General features: G+C 39.3%; 1 protein-coding gene across 3 annotated transcripts in view; it reads left to right on the forward strand.

Annotated features, from left to right (window-relative positions):
* Positions 1-19,357, forward strand: part of LOC117256874 (butyrophilin subfamily 2 member A2-like) — a 52,046-nt gene extending 32,689 nt beyond the window's left edge. For 2 of the 3 annotated variants that reach the window (XM_078171769.1, XM_078171765.1), the window contains exons 3-6: positions 11,787-11,822; positions 14,857-15,135; positions 15,310-15,447; positions 16,702-19,357. In XM_078171769.1, coding sequence (XP_078027895.1) covers positions 11,787-11,822; positions 14,857-15,135; positions 15,310-15,447; positions 16,702-16,853 — 605 coding nt within the window. In that variant the 3' untranslated portion in view covers positions 16,854-19,357. The remainder of the gene's footprint in view (positions 1-11,786; positions 11,823-14,856; positions 15,136-15,309; positions 15,448-16,701) is intronic. The other variant, XM_078171772.1, reaches the window with a different exon arrangement.
* Positions 19,358-24,463: the final 5,106 nt, after the last annotated feature.

A 24,463-nucleotide genomic window follows, 5' to 3' on the forward strand; every position in this document is an offset into this window, starting at 1 on the left:
GCACGTGCGGCATCATCAACAGCCCCTCCCGTGGCGGAAGGCCACCTCGGTCTTTTTAAACCAAAAAGGTTCTGTGAATATGACTACCCTACAAGGCGGAAAATTGGGCACCTCAGATCAACTCCTTGTCACACCTTTTATCAAGACTAAAGTACAATGAACTTGTTTTAGCTGGTGATCTAAATTGGGATTGGCTTAAGCCAGTATCTGATGAGTTCAAATCCTTTTGTGATTCTGTCAATCTTACCCAGCTGATTAACTCACCCACTCGTCCAAATCTCAAATGTAATGAGAAGTCCACCTTAATTGACTTGATTCTTACTAGGCTTGCACCGATTACAATTTTTTGGGCCGATACCGATTTCTGATTTGCAAAGTGTTTGGACGGCCGATTCCGATTTAATTTTTTTTCAAACCACTTTACAGCACACAAGATATTGCAGTATTTTTTTCCCCTTTATTAGAACATTTTAACAGGAAAAAAAACCCCAAAAAATCACACAGGGCTTTACATCTACAAAATGCAGTGTTATGGACATTCTTATTTTAACAACGAGAAAAAAGGTGCACATTTGAACAGGCTGCCATGGAACATTCATATTTGGTGCACATTTGAACAGGCTGCCGCTCCCGTGAGAACGCTCCTGTCAGTAAGCGCGCGGATGCGGACACGTGCATATTCGCCATGTGGACAAGCGCCTAGTTAGTTTCAAGCGGCACCGTGCGGCAGTGAGAGCTCCGCTCCACTCTGCTCCGTAAAGTTTAACACAGACAATTAACAACTTTCTCATTCTCTCTTCTGATGTGTGTGCATGAATGATTAAGGTGAGAAGCCGCCAGTGTTTACAGATTGTATATGCATATTTGTAAGAATTGAGTGTAAAGCTATTTTTCCTTTTGTTTATATCAGAACCACACACACAGACGCAGACACAGACACACACACACACACACACACACACACGCTACACTTGTGAACCTCCTGCATTGAAAATTAAAGTATCCTCTCGAACCTGATTCACTGGCTGGAATCATTTACTCCATAGTTATCCTACCCAAACCAGTGTGTCCCTGAGGTCTCCTTCCTCACATCGCTCAAGCCGTGAGCTGCGCTTGTGGGTGTGTGTGCGCTGCTGATATTACGCGATGTTAAATCGGCATATTTCAGACTGACCGGCTGGTCGCAGGTCATGGCCAATCACGTGAAAACCGGCCCGATTCCAAGCATTGCCAATAAATCGGTGCAAGTCTAATTCTTACAAATGTTCCTCATAAATTTTCAGCTATCGGTGTATTTTGCAATGACTTAAGTGACCACTGTGTTGTTGCTGCTCTAAGGAACACTAAGGTCCCCAAATTAAAGCCACGTATCATTTCCAAGAGGAATCTTAAACTTTTTAGTAAGCAAGGACTTTATTACGATTTATACCATTTCAGTTGGAGTAGAATCGAGCTGATCCCTGATGTGGAGACAGCATGGGCCTTTTTTAAAGATGCGTTTACTAAAATCATTAACACTCATGCTCCCTATAGGAGGTACAGAGTAAAGGGTCGTGATAACCCCTGGTTCTCCTCTGAACTAGCACTGTTCATGAGAGGAACTCAGCCTGGGCTAAGGCAAGGGCCACAGGTTCCACCTCAGACTGGCTTGTTTTTAGACAACTAAGAAATAGATGTTCTTCTTTAATTAAGAAAGCCAAATCAGAATATTACTTGTCTGTCACCACTGAAAATTTAAATGACCTGAGAAGGTTCTGGAAAACCATAAAGTCACTTTCTGTGAGTAAAAATTCTCATGTTCTACCTACTGTGTTATGAAGGACTCTATTGTTGTTCATGACAAAATGGAGATTTTGAATTGTTTTACTGAGCATTTTATATCTTCCGGCTCCTTGGTTTGATTCTGCTCATTCTACATCTGGGAAACCCTGTACTGGTGTGCCAGTGTATACTGGTCAAGTTTTTAACTTTGCACCTTTTTCTGTGCAGGAAGTTTGCAAAACCTTAAAGAATGTAGATCCTAGAAAAGCACCAGGGCCTGATCTAATTGAACCTTACTTCCTGAAAGTGGCATCTGATTTTATAGCAAGGCCTCTAACATATATTTGTAATCTTTCAGTGGAAACTAAGGTCGTTCCTAGGCTGTGGAAATCTGCTTTTGTCCACCATTTACTGAAGACCCAGCTTGTTTAAACAACTATAGTCTAGTGCTGCACGATTTGATAAAAATGTGCGATCGCGATTATGGTGGACAATATCGCGATTTGCGTTTGTGAACTGTACACACAGCTGAGCGAGCATATGTTGCGTTCAGGCGTTGTCACGTAAATGACAAATTCCAGCACGCCATAGCACAACACAGCAGCATGTCAAGTGGGCCGAAACCGAGCAAAATTGCTCAATTTTTCATTTGTTATGGAGTCCATGATTTCCCTGTGACACTTGCGTGTCTGCGTAACTGTGCTTGGATGTTGTTTTATGAGGCTCTGGCGGCTTTCAGTTATCTCTTTGTCTTTAACATTACACGGCTCGGCTTTCTCTCACATGCACTCTTCCTACTTTTCCCTGTGCTGTGCTGTCTCGAATGTTGATATAGATTGGTTGTGTTGCCGCGGGACGTGGTGATTTTAACTTTTAAACTTTTACACAGCACGTCTTTCAGATACGGCGAAGTTGGACAGAAAGACGCGCTGTGTAAAAGTGTAAAAGTTGAAGTCGCCGTGTCCCGTCTCAAGTGCTGATATAGATTGGTCGTGTTGCCGCGGGACGTGGTGACTTTAACTTTTACACTTTTACATAGCACGTCTTTCTGTTCAACGTCGCCATACCTGAATCCAAAGTATCACCATGTAATGGACGTTGGGTTTTTTCGCCACCAACTCAGCCTGTTCATGGTCGAGCTCATGCTCTTCTCCAGCGTCTGTGTTGGTCACTGCAGCACGCTGGCTGCACGCACCGGGATAGCTTGTGGGCGTAATGTCAACACACTCCATGCTACAGGAGAGGCAGTCACGTTCACAGGCACACACCCTAACATTTAGTTACATTAAATCGCAAATCGCAGCCTTTTATGCGGTTATGTAATCGCACAGCCTGACATCGCGATTGCGATTAGATTAATCGTGCAGCACTACTATAGGCCGATATCAAACCTATCAGTGCTGGCCAAGATCCTTGACACTCTGGTTAGTAACCAATTAAAAGCGTTTCTATCTAATAATGGCATTCTTTCTACATATCAATCAGGCTTTAGGAAAAAGTACAGCACAGCAAGCACAGTACCGTCACAGCTGCCCTGAAGGTGGTAGATGACATCTTGGTTGCACTTGCTAAGAAACAGCACTGTGCGTCACTTTTTATTGATCTGTCTAAAGCTTTCGATACTGTTGATCACAATGTTTTAAAGCTTAGACTTCTTCAGAGCAATCAGTTGCGTGGTTTTCAGACTCGTAGTGACAGATCTCAGTGCATTAGACACGATGGTCTATGTTCTGAATTTGTATCTGTCTGCAAAGGTGCACCACAGGGTTCTGTTTTAGGTCCTCTTTTATTTGCCCTGTAAACAACCTGGGTCAATATTTGCCTGATGCAAAGGTTCATTTCTGTGCAGGTGACAGTCATTTACTGTTGTGCATCTACTCCTGTCCTGGCCATTGAGCACCTGCAAGATGCTTTATTCAGGATACCCTACTTCAGCTAAAGCTTGTCACTCTGGATGGAAGGAGCATAGAGACTGTTATTTCTTATAAATATTTGGGTATTTTAATTGATGACTCCCTCAATTTTAAAGCATGTGCTAGTGAAAAAACTGAGACTGAATTTTCATAATAAGTTGTGTTTTTCTTTTAATGTAAAAAAAAGCGACTTGTTGCTGCCACTTTTTTATCTGTGCTTGACTACAGTGATGTTTTGTACATGCATGCTTCTGCTCAGTGTCTCTATAAAATTGATACAACTTATCATGCTGCCCTGAGATTTATAACTAATTGTAAAGTCCTGACTCATGATTGCGAGTTATATTCTCAGGTGGGATGGCCCTCTTTGGCCACCCGCAGGCTTCATCATTTGTATATTATCATATACAAGGCAGTTTTAGGTTTGCTTCCGTCTTACCTATGTGTCCTTACTATGCTAAGGAGTACAATATTCGCCGAAAATCTGGCAGTGTAAAAGGGGCTATTGAAATAGAGTATGTATCTTTCAGTGGGTGTAGTGCTCTTTGTTCAAGTACCACACACACCTATGACAAGCTTGCATGTGTGGAGTGCATGGTTAAGTTGTGGCTTGTTTTGAAGGCAGTGTAAGCACTGCTCCTATGGTGGCAAGTTTACATACCTTTATCCAGTGGTTCCCAAGTGGTGGGTTGTGGGTCCTTCTGAATGGACCTCAAGTGACACACAAGCATGTCAAGTTTGTGACAAACCACACTTTATATTTAAGTACAGTGAATTTCCAGCACAGAGCTTTTATTTTGAAGTGCCGTTTTCTGCCATAGAGTGAGTGACTTATGGACAGCTACTTGGCAGAAACAGCAAACTACCAATCACATGGTCAAACACAAGTGTGACGCTGAATGTAATAAACTGTGGGACTAACAAGTCCACAGTCCACTGCTTGTCGGGGTTCCATTCCCCTGAAGGGAGTTATTTTTCAACTTTCACCAGCTCACTATACATTATCCCGCTTAGAACATGGCTTACTACTTACTTCTTCTAGTTGTTTGTGCCGGTTTGCTCCTGACGGCCCTGCGATTTTCTCTTCCTTTTTTTTTTTTTTTTTTGATGGGGACATGTCATTTTTAGCCAAACATCAAGCATTTTGTCCTCTCCAAAAGTGTTAAAATTGATGTTCTGAAAACTCTGATCCTATTTGCCTGTGTGGACTAACCTTAACTGATTTCGATCCTCCTCAGTCTAAGGCCGTTGCTATGGCGTCCCTAGCAACGGAGCAGCAGAGCAGCGGTGATTTTGTTGATTGACCAATCAGAATCAAGTATTTAAGAGTGCCATGTTCTAACTAAAGAGAAAACTGGACCTTGTAGCTTAACCAGTTGGAAATCACTGCATTAATCAACTATAACTATAAAATGAAAGCTTGTTTTTCTGCCTTTTTGTCTTTAATAGTTAACATCTGTTTAGGTATAGGACGAGAGTCTAAACATGCAGCTCCCTTGTTACATGCATGGCCTTTGTGTTTTCCCCGCTCCATTTTAGATGTTGAAACTTACCTGTCCAAATACCCGCACTTGCGCCCTTGTGCCCTTTAATTGCGCGTCCCCGCTAAGGGGCGCAAGTGCGTAGGGTTTCCAAGGGGTACAAACCTGCGCCCTTAATGCACCCCTTCCGAAAGGGCGCATCAGACCTCACTTCGCTGAAGGATTTTACCCAGAATCCTCCGTAGTGTCGTGACGCCGTAACACTGCACAGCTGGCCGGTACAACTCACCATCTTCAAACGGTAACTGACATGTCCGCGAGCCGTTAACTCCGGCTGACAGCAACCGTTAGAGGAACATAACGTCAAACAACACGCTGTGTGGACTTAATAATACATGACAGGGCGTTAATTATGAAATAATATACAGTTTACAGTTGACTGGAGGTTTGTATGATAGTCCACATCACTTTACAGTTTTGATTATGTCTTTAATTATTATTATTTTATTACCGTATGTCTTTATAGTTTATTTTATATCACAATTTATCCCAATTTATTCAAGCAAAAAACGTTTTAATAGTAATAATGGTAATCTAGGCTACGTTAACGGTAGAGTAAAAAAAGATGTTACAGCTAATACACACATTATTAACAGGTAAATTCAAGAGTAAAATTTAATTTAATTTACCTGTTGGTTGGGCATCAGCATCAATACTTGGATCTGATGTAGATGCCACCTTCTCCTGCGGCTCCTAATCCTCCTCATCATTCGTTGATTGTATCTATTTATCATTTACAGCAGCAGTGCTGCGAACAACGTTATTTCCTCTAACGCCATGTTTCGTCTCCTAGGAGACGGACCAGCTGGACCCAGACGGAAGTGACGTGTACACAACTGTCCCAATTCTCCTTTTTAAACAGCATCGATCCCTTGCGCACTTACGCCCCTAACTGCACTTTTGGCAAGTGCACTTCAGGGAAGACCTCAGGGCGCAAGTGCGGGTATTTGGACAGGGCCTAAATCTAGAAAATCTTAGAAAACTAAAGGTGTGTTCACACCGAACCTATTTTTTTTTTCGCTAGCGACAAGTTTACATACAAAGTCAATGCAAATGGCCGATTGAGTGTATATTCACCCGGGAGAAAAACCGCTCCAGCTCCGAGCGACAGCGACAGAGCGATTTTTCGCTCATCGCTTGAGATGAGAAATCTCATCTGGAGCGGTATTTCGCTGGGTCCTGTTGCTTGCAGCTCAACGCTGATTGGCTGCTGTGACCCCGGAATCCCGGGGGGTGCTTGACTGTCATGACATGTCAGCTTTATTAAAAGTATAGCTACAAATTAAAAGCAACAATAGATGTAAAAACACACAGACACAATGCATCTGTGATCAGTTCCCTAATTTAATTTTAACAATTTTTTCAATCTTCTCCAATTTCTCGTTTTATTTTATGGAAGTGATCAATGTAAGTGCACTTGTCCTAGAGCTGCCACGACGGTTTTTATAATGCAAATAACTCTGAGATAAAACCTACAAGCTTCTTTTCCTATGACTTTGTATGTGTCTTGTATGTTTTCTGAAGCCTTTGGGCTCTATTTAGAGAGCCCTATTTAGATGGTCTAAAGCAGACGGCAGAGGGCGCATAATCCATGTCGCAAGTGTCATTGCTATTTAGATGCAGGCGCAGTTGTCATTTTCACGCCCTGCGCCCCTGTCGTCTAACTAGGAAATGAACTTGCGCTTCTCTGGGTGTGTTGGTCTAAAAATGAGGAGTGGTCAGGCGCAGTCATGGCGCGTTGCTAGTTAGATGATGTAAAAAGCAAATGCACCAGTGACCAACAAAAACCTGCTGTAAAGTCAACGGCGCAGTATTTCGCTGTTAAATAATATGCGTCTCTAGGCGGGTGCACAACACGCGTGCACTCTGCTCAGACACACACGGAGCAGCCACACATATGCAAAAGATAACAAATAAAAATATGATTACAATGTGAAAGGTTATTATTGTGCACATTAAAATATTTATCAGAAACACGTCTTAATGGTCAGTCATTAATCAGAATGATCTAATCACAGTAATAATGATCATCATAATCCGGGACGTCCAAGCTCAAAGTGTCCGAATATACGGAACTGCGAGCAGACCTCCACGGGCTGATGATGCAAAGCCTGTAAAATGAACTTGTCTTTCCCAATTGAATTGTGATCATTTTGGCATGTAAATCACAGCCAGACGGGCCCGGGTGCAGCCACGGGACCAGCCCTTCCTGCACCTTCAGGCGGGGGGTTCAGGATGCTGGAGAGGGAGCTGGGCTCTCTAACCTCCCGGGTTAAAATAAAATAAATTGAATAATTTACAATTTGTTGACAGCGTTTCTCGCGTGCGCACGCGCTCTCTCTTTCTCTCTCGCAGTCTCACTCTGTTTCTTTTCTTTTGACTTTTCTAAGATGACAGATGCTGAATATATACTCCCTATCTGATGCTGTGGCTGTTTGTGGTTGGCTGAGAGGGATGTGAACTCATTAGTTTGCAGCTGTGTTAATCAAATCAGGTTGGGTTTCCATTACGCGTGCCAAACGGTGCCAAACGGTGCCAATCCCCTTTGATCTGACATCAGATGTGACGGGACAGTCAATATAGAGATACATTTATCGTCTCCTCAGCTGTAAAACGCTCACTCTTTCCAGTTGGTAGGTCCGCCATCTAACTAGCTCTCCACCGTGCGCCTCTTTTAAAGGGAATGAGAGGTGACACTCTGATTGGCTTATTGAATGATACGCCCAAAACACACCCATGACTAATTCACAGAGTAAGTCCAACCCTTTTAGACTCTCCGCCATGGCGCACAGTCTGAAAACGTGCTGTCTAACAAGTGCAAGTGATTGCAACACGCCCATGCGCTGCACGCCTGGCGCTTTGCGTTTTAGACCATCTAAATAGGGCCCTTAAAGTTACAAAAATGAAACACACTAGACAACTGAGCATTTATACCTCCGACCGCGGAGGTATAAAAATGAATAATTATAAAAAGCTGAAAATTATACATTTTGATACATAGGTAGGCTATACATATTGCAAAACTCCGTATAAGTACACCAAAACATACATTTTCGTTTCCAAATATTTTATTACACAAAAGCCTATTTTGGCACATACATACAAAATCCTCCCGCTCCTCGCTCCAGGCAGCTCCAACTCCGCTCACATGCTCTGTCTCAGGCATCAGAGCCTCTGCGCTACAGTGATAGACGCATTGGCGCTGTCCATGGTGCTTAAGGACCGCCAGGATTACAGCGGCCCTCCAAGCGCCGCAACGTATGTAACTTCATTGTTTATGCTGCCCGTGTGCTCAGAAGCACACCAAAAATGCATTTGAGTAATTTCCGAGAAGTTATGATAAAATAAAAAAAAATATTACAGACTATAGAATAGGACTGACAACCTCTCCAGTGTCTCATGTCAATTAATTAACACTATTTGTCGGCTTTTTATAATTCCTTTTTTTTTTTTTTTTTTTTGGCTGCTGAGCTGCTGCTGCACTGTGTCTCCAGTTGAAAATGGTGATTTGCTAAATACATTCTACAATAATAAATTAGATTAACTTTTGGTAATAATATTGTTGGCTATATTACGCATTTTAATAAAAAAAAATAAGAATAAAAGAAATAAACACCGAAATAATTAGTGGAAACTTTTTTTTTATTGATACTCCTCCTCTCTGACACACACACACACACACACACACGCACACACTCTCACTCTCTCAGTCCCGCCGGCTGGCGCGGTCACTGTTGAGATTCGTTTTTTATTATTATGAATGGTTTTATTTTCAAATAAATATATGGAAACGAAAATGTATGCTTTGGTGTACTTTTACAGAGTTTTGCAATGTGTATAGCCACCTGTAGGGCCTATGTATCAAAATGTATAACTTTCAGCAGCGGTCTGCCGCGGTCGGAGGTATAAATGCTCAGAAATCTAGTGTGTTTCATTTTTGTAACTTAAAGGCTTCAGAAAACATACAAGACACATTTTTAGTAAAAGTCATAGGAAGAGAAGCTTGTAGGTTTTATCTCAGAGTTATTTGCATTATAAAAACCGTCGTGGCAGCTCTAGGACAAGTGCACTTACATTGATCACTTCCATAAAATAAAACGAGAAATTGGAGAAGATTGAAAAAATTGTTAAAATAAAATTAGGGGACTGATCACAGATGTGTTGCCTCTGTGTGTTTTTACATCTATTGCTGCTTTTAATTTGCAGCTATACTTTTAATGAAGCTGACATGTCATGACAGTCAAGCCCCCCCCCCCCCCCCCCCGAAATTCCCGGATCGCTGCAATGACGTCATCAAAGCGAAAAACCGAGTCTGTTGATTTCTGCCAAATTGACGAGCGATTGCAACTGAGCGCTGAAGCGATATCAAAGGGGCGAACCGAGTGACAGCGGAAAAAAAAACCAGGTCCGGTGTGAACACACCTTAAGAATATTTCACAAGAAGAAGACATGGTTCAAGCTTGGTTACACTTCCAGTATTTTCCACCAGACTCTATTGATGCCATTTTGCAGCAAATGTTATGGTTTAATTCCAGTATATTAATCAATGGATTACCTATTTTTTGTGAACCGTTTGTTCAGAAGGGTATTATTTTTATTGATGATATAACAGATGTGAATGGTCATATCTATTCATATGAATTATTTTGTGAAATATTTGGAGTATTCTGTTCAGAATTTGAATATTATCAGTTAGCAGCTGCAGTGCCTTTGGCTTGGAGGAAGAAAGTGAGAAATGCTGGAAGGAAAAGCTGTGGCCTCATGTACAAAGGGTGCGTATGCACAAAAACGTGGCGTACGTCCTTTTCCACAGCAAAGTTCAGATGTATCAAGAGTGAAATGACTGTGGAAATGTGCGGTGCCTCACGCCAACTTCATGGCTGGCGTACGTACATTTCTACAGCTGTTGATCCTTTGTCGACACTTAGAGGTGATGCTGGGAAACTGTTATAATAAATAAATGTGAAAACAATTAGTCCTCAGAGTGGTGTGCACATCAGAGACACATGAACAATTAACACACCTTTGATATACTGGCAAATTCAAAAGATTTATTTCAAACCAAATAATACCATACATACAACATTTACACATGATCCTCTATCCTATAGGGCTTAAACGACATGTAAACGTGTTGTCTTACCTTACCAGTGTGGTGCCATGTTTGTTGTTTACCATTTAGCTAAGGCTGCAACCGGTCCCATTCCTTGCAACAGAGGTATTCCTCTTCTGTGGGCACTGGGGTACAGCATTCACAGGTAACGTTACACCACCGAGCTCCAGAGCTAAATCCTTCCAGCAGCCATTCCTCCTCTAAGGATTTAGCTCCAGAGCTAAATCCTTCCAGCAGCCATTCCTCCTCTGTCGTCCTCTACCGTTACCTGTTGTGCCTCTCTCTCTCTCCTCCTCCGTTCTTCAGTTTCACGAAGCTCTTCGTCAGTGTATTCTGGCTCAAATAAATAAGGGCGGCCATCGCCTCTTGATGTGGAAAGCCTATATACTAACATTCCACATTTAGGTGGTCTTCAGAGTTGTTGTCTTACCTTACAGTGTATTTACCGTTTACCTCTGCTTTCCAAAGCGCGGCCGAAATATCGCGAGAACAAGCAGCGATCTCATATTGTGCCTGAAATCTCGCGAGAACACACCGCAGCAGCTGCAAGGCAGAACCGGACAGTAGCCTGAAAGGTTCATTTATTTATTTTATGAAAGATTTATAGAATAATGGCTGACTTTTTGCCAGACTTCGACTTTGTGGAGGAGGATTTTGATTTTGCAGAGTTTGATGGCCGCCCTTATTTATTTGAGCCAGAATACACTGACGAAGAGCTTCGTGAAACTGAAGAACGGAGGAGGAGAGAGAGAGAGGCGCAACAGGTAGAGGACGACAGAGGAGGAATGGCTGCTGGAAGGATTTAGCTCTGGAGATTGGTGGTGTAACGTTACCTGTGAATTCTGTACCCCAGTGCCCACAGAAGAGGAATACCTCTGTTGCAAGGAATGGGACCGGTTGCAGCCTTAGCTAAATGGTAAACAACAAACATGGCAGCACACTGGTAAGGTAAGACAACACGTTTACATGTCGTTTTCTATATGTTCTCTGACATTTATCCTAACGATATGAGGCGGTCTTTGTGGGAAAAAAGCTTGTTTAGTGGACTAACTTTGCACTTGAAGGTTGCCCGTTCACTTACGTTTTAACAGGTCTGACGCTACTATGCGCCCCAGCTGTATCTAGGCTAACGGCTAACATGCTAACTATTATTTCTATGTCACTAGTGACTTGAAACAAATTTAGGACGATAGGAGACGGGTTGAAATAAACCGAAATTTCCCTTTAAATTGTTTCTTTTCTTTTTTCTTTTTTTTTTTGAGTTGTTTTTTTTATGTCTGAATTTTTTTATTTTTTTATTTTCTTTCTTTTATGTTTTATTACTCTATGTCTATATCAGTGGTCTATGATGTGTTATAGTGTTGTGTAATTTGAATTGGTTTTGTTTAAATAAATAAAAAAGAATATTTGACAAGTTCACGATATCACTCACAAATCAATGTTATATTTGTCTTTCAGAAACCATCATGAAAGACCGATCAGGAGAAAACCCAGGTGATGATGTCTACATCTCTAACGAGTGCTACGACTCTGTTGACCTGATTATTCAGATCTTCTGATACAGTACCTTTACCTTCAGTTGATCATTTACCTTTGATCTGAATGCATTTAGTCAGATTTGGTTCTCTACAGTCACAAGGTCCCCAGTATTGTTTGATTGGATACCCTCAAAGCATTTGTTTCACCTCCTTCCAAAAACCATGGTAATTAATCACCACTGTAAACACTATTTATGAATCATTACTACAGAATGACAAGTGTGCAGCAGGGCCTAACTAGAAGTTCAATTCCTGGAAAGTAGAAATTAATGCATTTCATAATATTAAGATAATAATAAGATTTGATTTTAAGACAAAATATTTCTGTTGATCAGATATTTTAAAGATTTACTATTTTTTAAAAACGGATGAGGAGAAATTGTTTTGAATTTGATGATGTTACTAATCTCTACACTGTTAAAAGGACAACGTATTTAAGTGAAGGTATTGTATCTAAATCTTAGAATAATAAAAATAATACACAGCCTCTTGATGACAGAGTTGTAGCACACACAAATTGTAGGTGTAGACATAAGTGACATCATCCAACAAAACTGGCAACTGGGTTCTCCTGATCTGTCTTTAAGGTCTGAGGATGCTGATCTAAACGGCTAAAATCACCTTCAGCTCAAAGATGTTTTTGTTGCTATTACAAGAAATGTTTCTATATTTATATTAGACTAGTCCATAGCCATTGGTAGCTTTGTCACCTTCTACCTATGCCAGTCCTCAATGCCTATGTGCAGTTTCACATAGATTGACCACGTCAGTGAGTAGAAAAACGTGGGACAGACAGAATGACTGACTGACAGAATGACACACTGACAGTTTCCGTAATTATGTACAGCATACCATACCATGACTTAGTCATACCAAACATTAGAAAACACCAACATTGGTCCACAGGGGGAGCCACAGCGATCGGTCACATTTTAGCCATTTTGAAGCATTTTTCTGTTGTTATAGCGCCACCCAGTTGCCAATTAGAGTTAAATTTCTCCAGTCACCTTGAGGCGTCCTGTTCTACATATCTACCAAGTTTAGTAAAAATCCATATGGCGGTTAGGCCTAGATAAGAAATGAGCTCTCTAGCTCCCCCATTTTGTTTGATGGGGTCAATAATGGAGGGGTCCCCTCAGATTATGTGTGGTCATATGCCTACAAAGTTGCGTGGTGATGGGTGAAACCCTTGAGATGTTATACACCTTTATGTGATGAGCCACGCTCTCCGCAATATTCATTGCCTTATAGAAGCTCAGTTTTAGTAAGTTTTCCAAATTTTGCCAAGAGGGAACTTTAGATGTTGGTTCCTAGATTATAGTGTTGCAAGGTACACCGAAATTCGATACTTTTTTCAATACTTTTACTTACGGTACAATACTAACGTCTCTCCACGTTCGATACTAGAGCCAAATACAGTTTTTCTGGAACAAGTAACGTTAGCAGCCTTTATTTAAAAATATGAGTTCCAAAACGACAAATTATTTAACTAAGTTACACTTGTCTGGGGGTGTCACTGTGGTGCTTTTCAAAACGGTTAGCTGAATAGCATATTAATTGGGGTCGACGATGTCATATAAGACATCAAATGACTCGTGTAACTATTTTTAGAATATCTCGGGAACGGAGAATGGTAGTGACTTACTTTGAAAAGCTTCAGGGAGTGCGCCGCTGTAGCTTTCATAAGAGGGGTCCGGTGTGTTTATAACCCTTTCAGAACCTTTGCAATCCATCCTTGAACTTCAGTGTATTTTTAGTAATTGTAAATCCAAAACTGACTGCCTGCTGTGCTTATTTATCCATTTTTCCGTGTTGAAAGCGTTCGTTTTTGTTTTAAGTTAATAACTTAAAAATTATGGCGAAAAGGTAGTTTCTTGCAACCCTAGAATTAAGATAAAAATATTCACAAACGAAAAAACAATTCTGGTTGCTGATAAGTAGTGTTTAACTTTTGATTCAACACTAAAAATTAAAACCCTCGGCGCGCACTGCAGCACAAGCAGACAGATGCGCGACTCAGAGCAGCATGTGTCACTGACACCAGACTCAGACCGCAGCGGACCGGTGGAAAATGTCACCATCAGCATATTATTTTACATCAATAAAATCTATTTTATCATTATTTTGAGTCACATTGTTGAAAGAATTTAGTCGTCTGTGTTCAAGCAGGATAATAGGTCTCCATTCATTGCACGTCGCGCTTTCTATTTCCTTGTCGGAGATGTCGGGCTGGCCTTTATTTGTCAACCAACCAAAAGCAATCAATCAATTTGTGTAGTGTAACACCCAGTTCAGACTAAAGAGTTGTGGTGAGACAAAACCTTTTTAGAACATTGCAGAGAAAAGTTGCAGCAGTGTGAAGTGGCTAATCTCTGCTTGACTTCAGCTAGCCAGTGGTGTCACCTGCAACTCAGCTAGTCAAGTCGTCAGCAGCTGGTTTAAAGGGATAGTGCACCCAAAAAAGAAAATTCAGCCATTATCTACTCGCCCATATGCCGAGGAAGTAGGTAGCAACACAACTCCACCTAATGGAGGCTGACAGTGCCCCAGATTCAAATGTCCAAAAACACATAATTAAAACCACAAAATATCTCCATACTGCTCGTCCGTAGTGATCCAAGTGTCCTGAAGCCCCGACATAAAAAGTTGTTTGGAAAAACGTCATTTGAACTCTGTTTTTAGCCTCATTGTAGCCTGTAGCTCTGACTGCCTCTCTGTACACCACGCTCACGTGTGCACGCTTGCGCACGAGAACGTGCACGTGAACACACATGAACGTGGTGAACGCGGGCTTCAGACTTAAGAGAAATGGTGCTAAAGAGGTAAAACTGATTAAAAATCATGTCCTTTCAAACAATGCTGGGATGTTCAAGCTCACATTGTGCTTTTTTTCCTCTCTCTTTCTTAAAGTCAGGGATAAACACAAAAACATCCCATCATTACATGTATACGCTGTGCTTGATAAGCTTTTGTTTATCCTGTGTTCACAGCTGCAACTCCAAAGCCATATACCAGGACCCTGAATGCCACAGAGGACTGGGCGCTGCTGCTGTGTGAGGTTCGAGGTGCTTCTCCAAAACCACATCTTCAGTGGCAGGACAGTGCTGGAAACAAACTTCCTGCTGAGGAGCTGCAGGTCTCAGAGAGAGAAGGCCACCACTACATCACCCTCAACACCAGAGTGACCAAGAGTGACCGCTACCGCTGTGTGGTGACACAGGAGGAAATCAGTCATCAGATTTATGAGGAGACATTTGTGTTTATCAGAGGTGAGATTTCTTTCTTTGAGATTTAATTCTCAAATAATTTTAGTTTTGATTATTAGTTTTTAAAGATTTTTAGACACCTTTAATTGTTATAGTGTGTAGTCTGTGACTGATGTGCTGTACCTGATATGCAGTTACATTTTGAGTTTTACATTTGCTTTTTGTCATGTGTTTCAGAGACAGTGTGTGAGGACTCATCCAGCAAAGTGGCTGTTGGATGGTTGTTTGGTGCTGGGGTTTTGGGAGCTTTCATTGTTGTTGCAGCTCTAGCTCTGCTTGTAGCTATGAGGTTCATCACAATAAACCGCAACAAAGGTAAGTTTATAAAACGTATTCTATCCAAGTGTCCACAATGTAGTAACGTAGCAGATTCACTGATATAACTAGTTTCAAAATCTATAAGCTTATTGCTGGTGGGTATATCAAGGCCTGAATATTTCAGGCTGTAACTTTTAAAGGAACAGTTCAACATTTAAGAAATACCCTTACCTGTATTTACTTTACTTCCAAGAGAGACATGAGAAAAATGATCGCACTGTTTCGTGTCAGAGCTGCATGTTAACTTGTTTTTTTTTTACATGTAGCACTGATGCTTCAGAGGTTGAAAGTTTACTAGCACACACCACTAGGGTTGCAGCAATGTACTGGTTTAAATGTAGACTAATAAATAATAATAATAATAATAATAATAATAATAATAATAATACATTTTATTTGGAGGGGCCTTTCAAGGCACCCAAGGTCACCTTACAGAGCATAGAAGATAAAATACATCATTAAAACATAAAGACTGTGATATGAAAGTTTACTATTATCATACTGTGTACATTGCCTATCTATCCGTCCAGTTGCAGGAGACTTTTTCCACATTTTACCAAAAAAATGGTGTCAAGTTCAAATTATCGCAATTAAAAGTTCAATCAAAAATAGGCCTTCCATTTTCATTCCTGTAAGGGTCATTCTGACTGATAATGAAATAGTGATATTGTGAAACTGAAAACAATTTCTGAGATGGTTATTGAACTGTGAAAATCTCATGCTGTTGGAACTGTACACGCCACAATACTGAAGCACAAGTGTAATGGTATCAGTTATGTCCAGTGTAATTATTCAGATTCTGTGTTAGAGGCACGTGAAACATATGAGTCATTTTTTCATGACAACATAAAGGAATACTGTATTAAAGAAATACACACATTGTTTTACATCAATGTATTTATTTGTTATCATATATACACGGAAGTAGGGGTGTTGACAAGACCGAAGCACCTCCTAAAATCATGTATTGTGAACACCATCAACTGATACAAAATAGATAAATAATTAAATGTAGTGGTAAAAACTATAGTGTCCTTTCCTTCACTCTCCCTCTGCGCTGAAACCATTCAGACAAACTGTTCAATCGACCTCCAGTATCAACTGTTTGCAAACACTTTTTTGAAGGATAATAAAAAATGTTCTATCTTGCATTTCATGTTTTCGGATCGGCCACCAAATCAATGTTTGGGTGATATAAAATTTGACTTTACTTAATATATATATATATATATTACATGTCCTTTGCTGCAGGCTCCCCTCTGCAGGAAGATGGTTTGTGCAACACAGGAAATGGTTCCTGCAACACGGGAAACGGCTCGTGCCTCACGGGAAATGGTTCCTGCAACCAGGAGACATCCTCTGAAGATCCTTCAGCGCAGCCACTCAACTCACAAGATGTTTAGTGGTGCGAGTGCGTGTGTATTGGCAAAATACGTGTTATACAAGGTGGATCGGCGTTACAATCTACATTTTCCTAAAGGGCCAAAGACTCTCAGCCAGTCTGACAGATAAAGTTTTAATAGGGCTGAAACGATTCCTTGAGTAACTCGAATAATTTTCTTACTAAGAAGCCTCTGTTACACAACCTGCTTTCGTTACTTACGCTGTAGAACTAGAAACTAATTGTCAAAAATCTACCTGCCGTTTTTTATAATGAAGATTCAAATAGAGTTTTTCCTGGGAAAAAGAGTGTGAGTGCGTGTGAAATCAGTCATTTGCATGACGCTTATTGCATGAGAGTTGACACTTCGACTTTCAAAGAAGGAAACAAATTTGTTGCTCATTTCTCTCATTTCAGGGACTTTTATATGTTACTAGCGTCCTTAAATAAAGCTTAATAAAGCTTAAGTAATTTAATGAACACAAGCAGTATTTCTAATGCGATTACTCGATTAATCACAATAATAATTGATAGAATACTCAGATTACTAAAATTGATAGCTGCAGCCCTAAAGTTTAACAAAGGTTGTATCTTACAGGAATTTTTCTGTTTCTCAGGTGGCTGTAACTCAACACAGTCAACACATTTCTGAATGCTCAATGTTGCTTTTGTTGTTTTTTTGTTTGATGTCATTATGTTATCGTTCTCTCCATCTCATGCATGTATCTCATTGTATTTTGTCTCTGTCCCACTCGTGTCTGTGAAAAGTGGAGATGTAACTCTCCACTGGACTGTTGTTAAGGACACTATAGCAGCTAAATGTATGAGATGAAACTACATAGAAACTCAACAAAGTGAATGAAATGAAATCAGTGAGACAACGATAACTTAAGAGACTTGTGGTACGTTTTTTAAATAGCCATGTTGATCATGTCAGATCCAAATGTTTAATTCCAAAAACTCTGAGGCTCAAACCAAAGAGGACAGAAATGTAAACAATCAGGTGACAGACTAGCAGATCCGTCTCTTAACCACGCAGTGCCTTTAAACATCAGCAAAAACGTGCAGCTTGTGAAATAAGGCAATAAGTGTTTGGTGCTGTTTTTTTTATTGTCCTTTTAAAATGGTTAAAAGTTGAGCAGGAGCAGTGTTGATGCACTGACAGGCGACTGAGTTCAGTCTGAGGATTGAATGTAGAGGATTGTTACTGACCTGATAGGAAGAGATGGAGACCAACTGTGTCTTTAGACTTGAGATTGTTATGAACATGAATGTAGCAAAGACTAACTGACAGAGGTGGGGGACTCGAATTGCAAATTTGAGGACTTGAAACTTGCTTGACTCACACTGATGAAAGACTCGACTTGGTATTCATGACATGGATTAGATGATTATCAAAATAGTGGCAAATTTATTTTTTGTTAATTCAATAATTGACTTATTGTTCCAGCTGTACTTGAACATTTTCATATGTTCCGAGTGCAAAACCGTAATTTGTAAAGTAACTAGTAACTAAAGCTGTCAGATAAATGTAGTGGAGTAGAGGTCAGAGTTGTAATGACAGTACCTGAGTAAATGTGTTATGTCACAATCCACCACTGGGTAAAGTTTAAGTTACATTATCTTTATGAGTTTGTGAGTATGACTTGACTTGTGACTTGCTTGACCTGAGCAATCAATGACTTGACTCGACTTGCTTGATTTTCACCACAGTGACTTGGGTCTTGCTCAAGACTAGAAGGTTATGACTTGATACTTGCACATGTGTGCCTTAGTGCCACCTCTGTTAACTGAAGGAACAAAGACTGTGCCTGCCTTGTGAACTGGATTCTAAAGAGAAAGTGTTTAAAAAACATCTCACTAGTTTTATGTCTTAAAAAGGTCAAAGCTCAGCTCGATGTGACCGATCTTAAGCTTGTTTTAAATATTCTGTCTTTGAGAGCATTTATTTTAAATTATTTTTACATATAATGTACTGTATGAGAGGGTTTTTTTTATTATTACTGCTTTATTATTACTTGTGTACCACTGTAGGAGTCTGACAGGTCCAAGATGATTTCTGTAATCTTATAAATGCTGACACTAAAACAGTGCACACTAAGGAGGAGCTTGTTTGGATTGTATTTTTATAAATATTTTTAAGGGCCAAGTAAAAGTTTACCAGTTACAGTATGAAAAAGCATTTTTTTTCTATTCGTGCCATATTAAAAAAATTGTATGCTTTTAAATTGAAAAATTATGTTTTACATGTGTCAAATCGGCAATTAATTTTAATCATTATTATGCTTTTCTTTCCTCTTAAAACATTTGCTGACCTTTTCTTTGATTCGTCATTGCAAAATCTGTAATTGCATTTTATTCATGTCTTTTTTTTGCTGTAAAAAAACCCCAAACTGCACTTCAGGAATGCACTGCTGTTTTGTTTTTGTTGTTTGTTTTTTTCAGTGCAGAATTAAAGGGACTACAACTCCATTTCATAGTGAATACCTGCGCTGTTGAATGAAAATAAATGAATTTGTACTTTAATGGTGCGACAGTTTATTTTTATCTTGAAAGAAAAGAGCTGTGACACTCCATTAGTCTCATGCATCTTCTGCTTTAAGATCGTCTCACTAAATTAAGTATGAATGGAATTCAACATATTTTAGGACTAATTTAATGGCTTCAGACATTTTTATATAACATACTAATAACACTTTTTGTCATCAAAAATACCGTACTGACGTTTTTTCATCATTTATGACGACATACTATACTATGACATTTTTTATATTTTGTATGACATATTATACTATGACATTTTTCTATCGTTTGAGTACATACTATACTTTTGACAATTTTTTCATGATTTATGACGACATACTATAACGTTTTTTCATGATTTATGACGACATACTATGATGTTTTTCTGTCTTTTATAACGATATACTATACTATGACGTTTTTTCATGATTTATGACGACATACTATACTATGACTTTTTTCTATCGTTTACGATGACATTTTATACTGTGACGTCTTTTCGTGATTTTTGACGACATACTAAACTATGAAGTTTTTTCATGATTTATGACGACATACTATACTATGACGTTTTTTATAATATTTTGGACGACATACTATACTATGACGTTTTTTATAATATTTCAGACGACATACTATACTATGACGTTTTTCTATCGTTTATGACGACATACTATACTATGACGTTTTTTATAATATTTTGTACGACATACTATACTATGACGTTTTTTCATGACTTATGACGACATACTATACTATGACTTTTTTCTATCGTTTACGATGACATTTTATACTGTGACGTCTTTTAGTGATTTTTGACGACATACTAAACTATGATGTTTTTTTCATCATTTATGACGACATACTATACTATGACTTTTTTCTATCGTTTACGATGACATTTTATACTGTGACGTCTTTTCGTGATTTTTGACGACATATTAAACTATGACGTTTTTTCATCATTTATGACGACATACTATACTATGACGTTTTTTATAATATTTTGGACGACATACTATACTATGACGTTTTTTATAATATTTCGGACGACATACTATACTATGACGTTTTTCTATCGTTTATGACGACATACTATACTATGACGTTTTTTATAATATTTTGTACGACATACTATACTATGAGGTTTTTTCATGATTTATGACGACATACTATACTATGAGGTTTTTTCATGATTTATGACGACATACTATACTATGACTTTTTTCTATCGTTTACGATGACATTTTATACTGTGACGTCTTTTCGTGATTTTTGACGACATACTAAACTATGATGTTTTTTCATGATTTATGACGACATACTATGACGTTTTTTCATCATTTATGACGACATACTATACTATGACGTTTTTTCATCATTTATGACGACATATTATACTATGACATTTTTCTATCGTTTATGAGTACATACTATACTTTTGACGATTTTTTCATCATTTATGACATACTATGATGTTTTTCTGTCTTTTATAACGACATACTATACTATGACGTTTTTTCATCATTTATGACGACATACTATACTATGACTTTTTTCTATCGTTTACGATGACATTTTATACTGTGACGTCTTTTCGTGATTTTTGACGACATACTAAACTATGACATTTTTTCATCATTTATGACGACATACTATACTATGACTTTTTTCTATTGTTTACGATGACATTTTATACTGTGATGTCTTTTCGTGATTTTTGACGACATACTAAACTATGACGTTTTTTCATGATTTATGATGACATACTATACTATGACGTTTTTTCATCATTTATGACGACATACTATGCTATGATGTTTTTTCATGATTTATGACAACATACTATACTATGACGTTTTTTCATCATTTATGACGACATATTATACTATGATATTCTTCTATCGTTTATGAGTACATACTATACTTTTGACGATTTTTTCATGATTTATGACGACATACTATACTATGACGTTTTTTATAATATTTTGTACGACATACTATACTATGACGTTTTTTCATGATTTATGACGACATACTATACTATGACGTTTTTTATAATATTTTGTACGACATACTATACTATGATGTTTTTTCATGATTTATGATGACATACTATACTATGATGTTTTTTATAATATTTTGTACGACATACTATACTATGACGTTTTTTCATCATTTATGACGACATACTATACTACGATGTTTTTTATAATATTTTGTACGACATACTATACTATGACGTTTTTTCATGATTTTTGACGACATACTATACTATGATGTTTTTCTATCGTTCATGACGACATACTATACTATGACTTTTTTTCATGGTTTTTGACGACATACTATACTATGACGTTTTTTCATCATTTATGACGACATACTATACTACGATGTTTTTTATAATATTTTGTACAACATACTATACTACGATGTTTTTTATAATATTTTGTACAACATACTATACTGTAACGTTTTTTCATGATTTTTGACGACATACTATACTATGATGTTTTTCTATCGTTCATGACGACATACTATACTATGACGTTTTTTCATCATTTATGACGACATATTATACTATGACATTCTTCTATCGTTTATGAGTACATACTATACTTTTGACGATTTTTTCATGATTTATGACGACATACTATACTATGACGTTTTTCTATCGTTTATGACGACATACTATACTATGACGTTTTTTATAATATTTTGTACGACATACTATACTATGATGTTTTTTCATGATTTATGACGACATACTATACTACGATGTTTTTTATAATATTTTGTACGACATACTATACTATGACGTTTTTTCATGATTTTTGACGACATACTATACTATGATGTTTTTCTATCGTTCATGACGACATACTATACTATGACTTTTTTTCATGGTTTTTGACGACATTCAATTCAAATAAACACAAGAAGTTTGTGCTCTAATAATAATAAAAAAAAAAAAAAAAAGCCCTACAATAAGCTATTATGGCAAGGCTTAACTATACAGACCCGTGAGCAGTGATAACTAGCATGTCTTTGGGGTCATCGGGTGGGAACCTCCTTTCACCGGTGTTTCGTCTATTTAGTCCCACGACACCTCCAGGAGGCTAGACAGTGATCTCTGGCGTCCCAGAGACACTCCCCTAATGCCAGGTCTCACTGCTCCCCTCACTAACCGAACAACCTCCTTTACCTTACCTATACTACCACAGAGGAGGTAGACCCAGGGAAGGAAGCCTTGTTAGGCTATCACACTCCCCCGCCGGGTTAGGCTGTACAGTCTACCTCCCCAGGACGAGCCCTCACAACAATGACACCTCCAGGAGGCTGGACAGTGATCTCAGCCCAAACAGCACTGCCAACTTCAACCAAGCCCAGGCTCCGTTTATGCGAGCTCCAGGCAGAAGCAATGCTGATACTACCTTTACTAGCACATTCACCATACTCTATTTCACACGCTACATAGCATAACTACAATGTAAGCTAAAGTTAAAGGAGATAAATGAACTCACAGGATCAGCAAACACACTCACTTTGCAGCATGGTCTCAAACAAAATGGATTCAAATAGGCCACTCCCACACTTAAATAACCTTCCTCTTCCTGGATTTCCTTCTTACTTACACATGGCTTTCTCAGCCCAAACAGCACTGCCATCTTCAACCAAACCCAGGCTCCATACATGCGAGCTCCAGGCAGAAGCAATGCTGATACTAGCTTTCCTGTCACATTCACCATACTCTATTTCACACACTACATAGCATAACTACAATATAAGCTAAAGTTAAAGGAGCTAACTGGACTTACAGGATCAGCAAGCACACTCACCTTGCCGCATGGCCTCAAACAAAATGGATTCCAATAGGCCACTCCCACACTTAAATACTTCCTCTTCCTGGATTTCTCCTGACAGGAAGTGGATCTCTCCACCTGATCTCAAGGAGTTATGTGCCCTGCTTAGTAGTTCCCCCTGCTGGCCCCCAGCTGACATTATTTCTTCTGTAATAGATAAACTGGCTGCATTTAATTGCTTCATCTGACATTTCCCTCACTGTCTTCCTCAAATTCTGTCCCCGCACTCCGAGTTCCCCCAGGAGTGAGACAGTTGATCTTGCTATGAATCCCCTACATCCCACTTCCACTGGACAAATCCTAGTCTTCCATCCTCGCTGCTCAGCTTCTGCTCCTAAGTCTGCATATCTAAGCTTTTTTCTTTCATAGGCTTCTTCCACTGAGTCTTCCCAAGGAACTGTCAGCTCAATGAAATAAACTATCTGTTGACTCACTGACCACAACACTAAGTCAGGCCTCTGCCTGGTACAGACTATTTCCTGAGGAACAACAAGCTTTCCCCCTAAATCTACTTGCATTTCCCAATCACAAGCACCTTCTAGGCGGCCACACCCTTGCCTCCTCACTAACTTATCCCTTCTGTATTTCTCTCCCTCACGGACAAACTGAATTACTAAGCCCCTATCCTTAACACCTTCTGAATTCACCTGTCTTCGTTTCCCTTCGATGCCTGCAGCTAAACATTTCAACACCTGATTATGTCGCCATGTATATCGGCCTTGTGACAAGCCAACTTTACAGCCTGACAAAATATGCTTTAAAGTTGCGGTACGTGAACACAATGGGCATGATGGGTCCTCATTTACCCACAGTTTTAGGTTCTGGGGGGTTGGTAACACATCGTATGTAGCCCCTACCAGGAATCTAATACGATTCTCCTCCATACTCCACAGGTCCCTCCAACTAAGCTTCCTCTTCTCTACACTTTCCCAATTCAACCACTGTCCCTGTTTAGCCTGGGCCACTACCTTTGCACCCCTTACTATCTCTTCCTGTCTGCGTATCTGTTCTACAACCAGCTTTCTTTTATCTTTGAGGCCTGCTGTATTCCATACCGGTTTACCTGAGCCATGCCCCAGGCCTCCCCGGCCAAACTGAACATTACCTACAATCTCTGCATGTCTAAGAGCTGCCTCTGCCTCCTGAACTGCCGATCTTGGGTTCCACTTCCTCCCCTTGGTTGGATTTGGAACCACACTCCTAACTACCACGTCCTTACTCCCAGATAACAAGAGCTCTGTCCTGA

Source organism: Epinephelus lanceolatus, chromosome 1, assembly GCF_041903045.1.
Source record: "Epinephelus lanceolatus isolate andai-2023 chromosome 1, ASM4190304v1, whole genome shotgun sequence".
NCBI lineage: Eukaryota > Metazoa > Chordata > Actinopteri > Perciformes > Serranidae > Epinephelus > Epinephelus lanceolatus.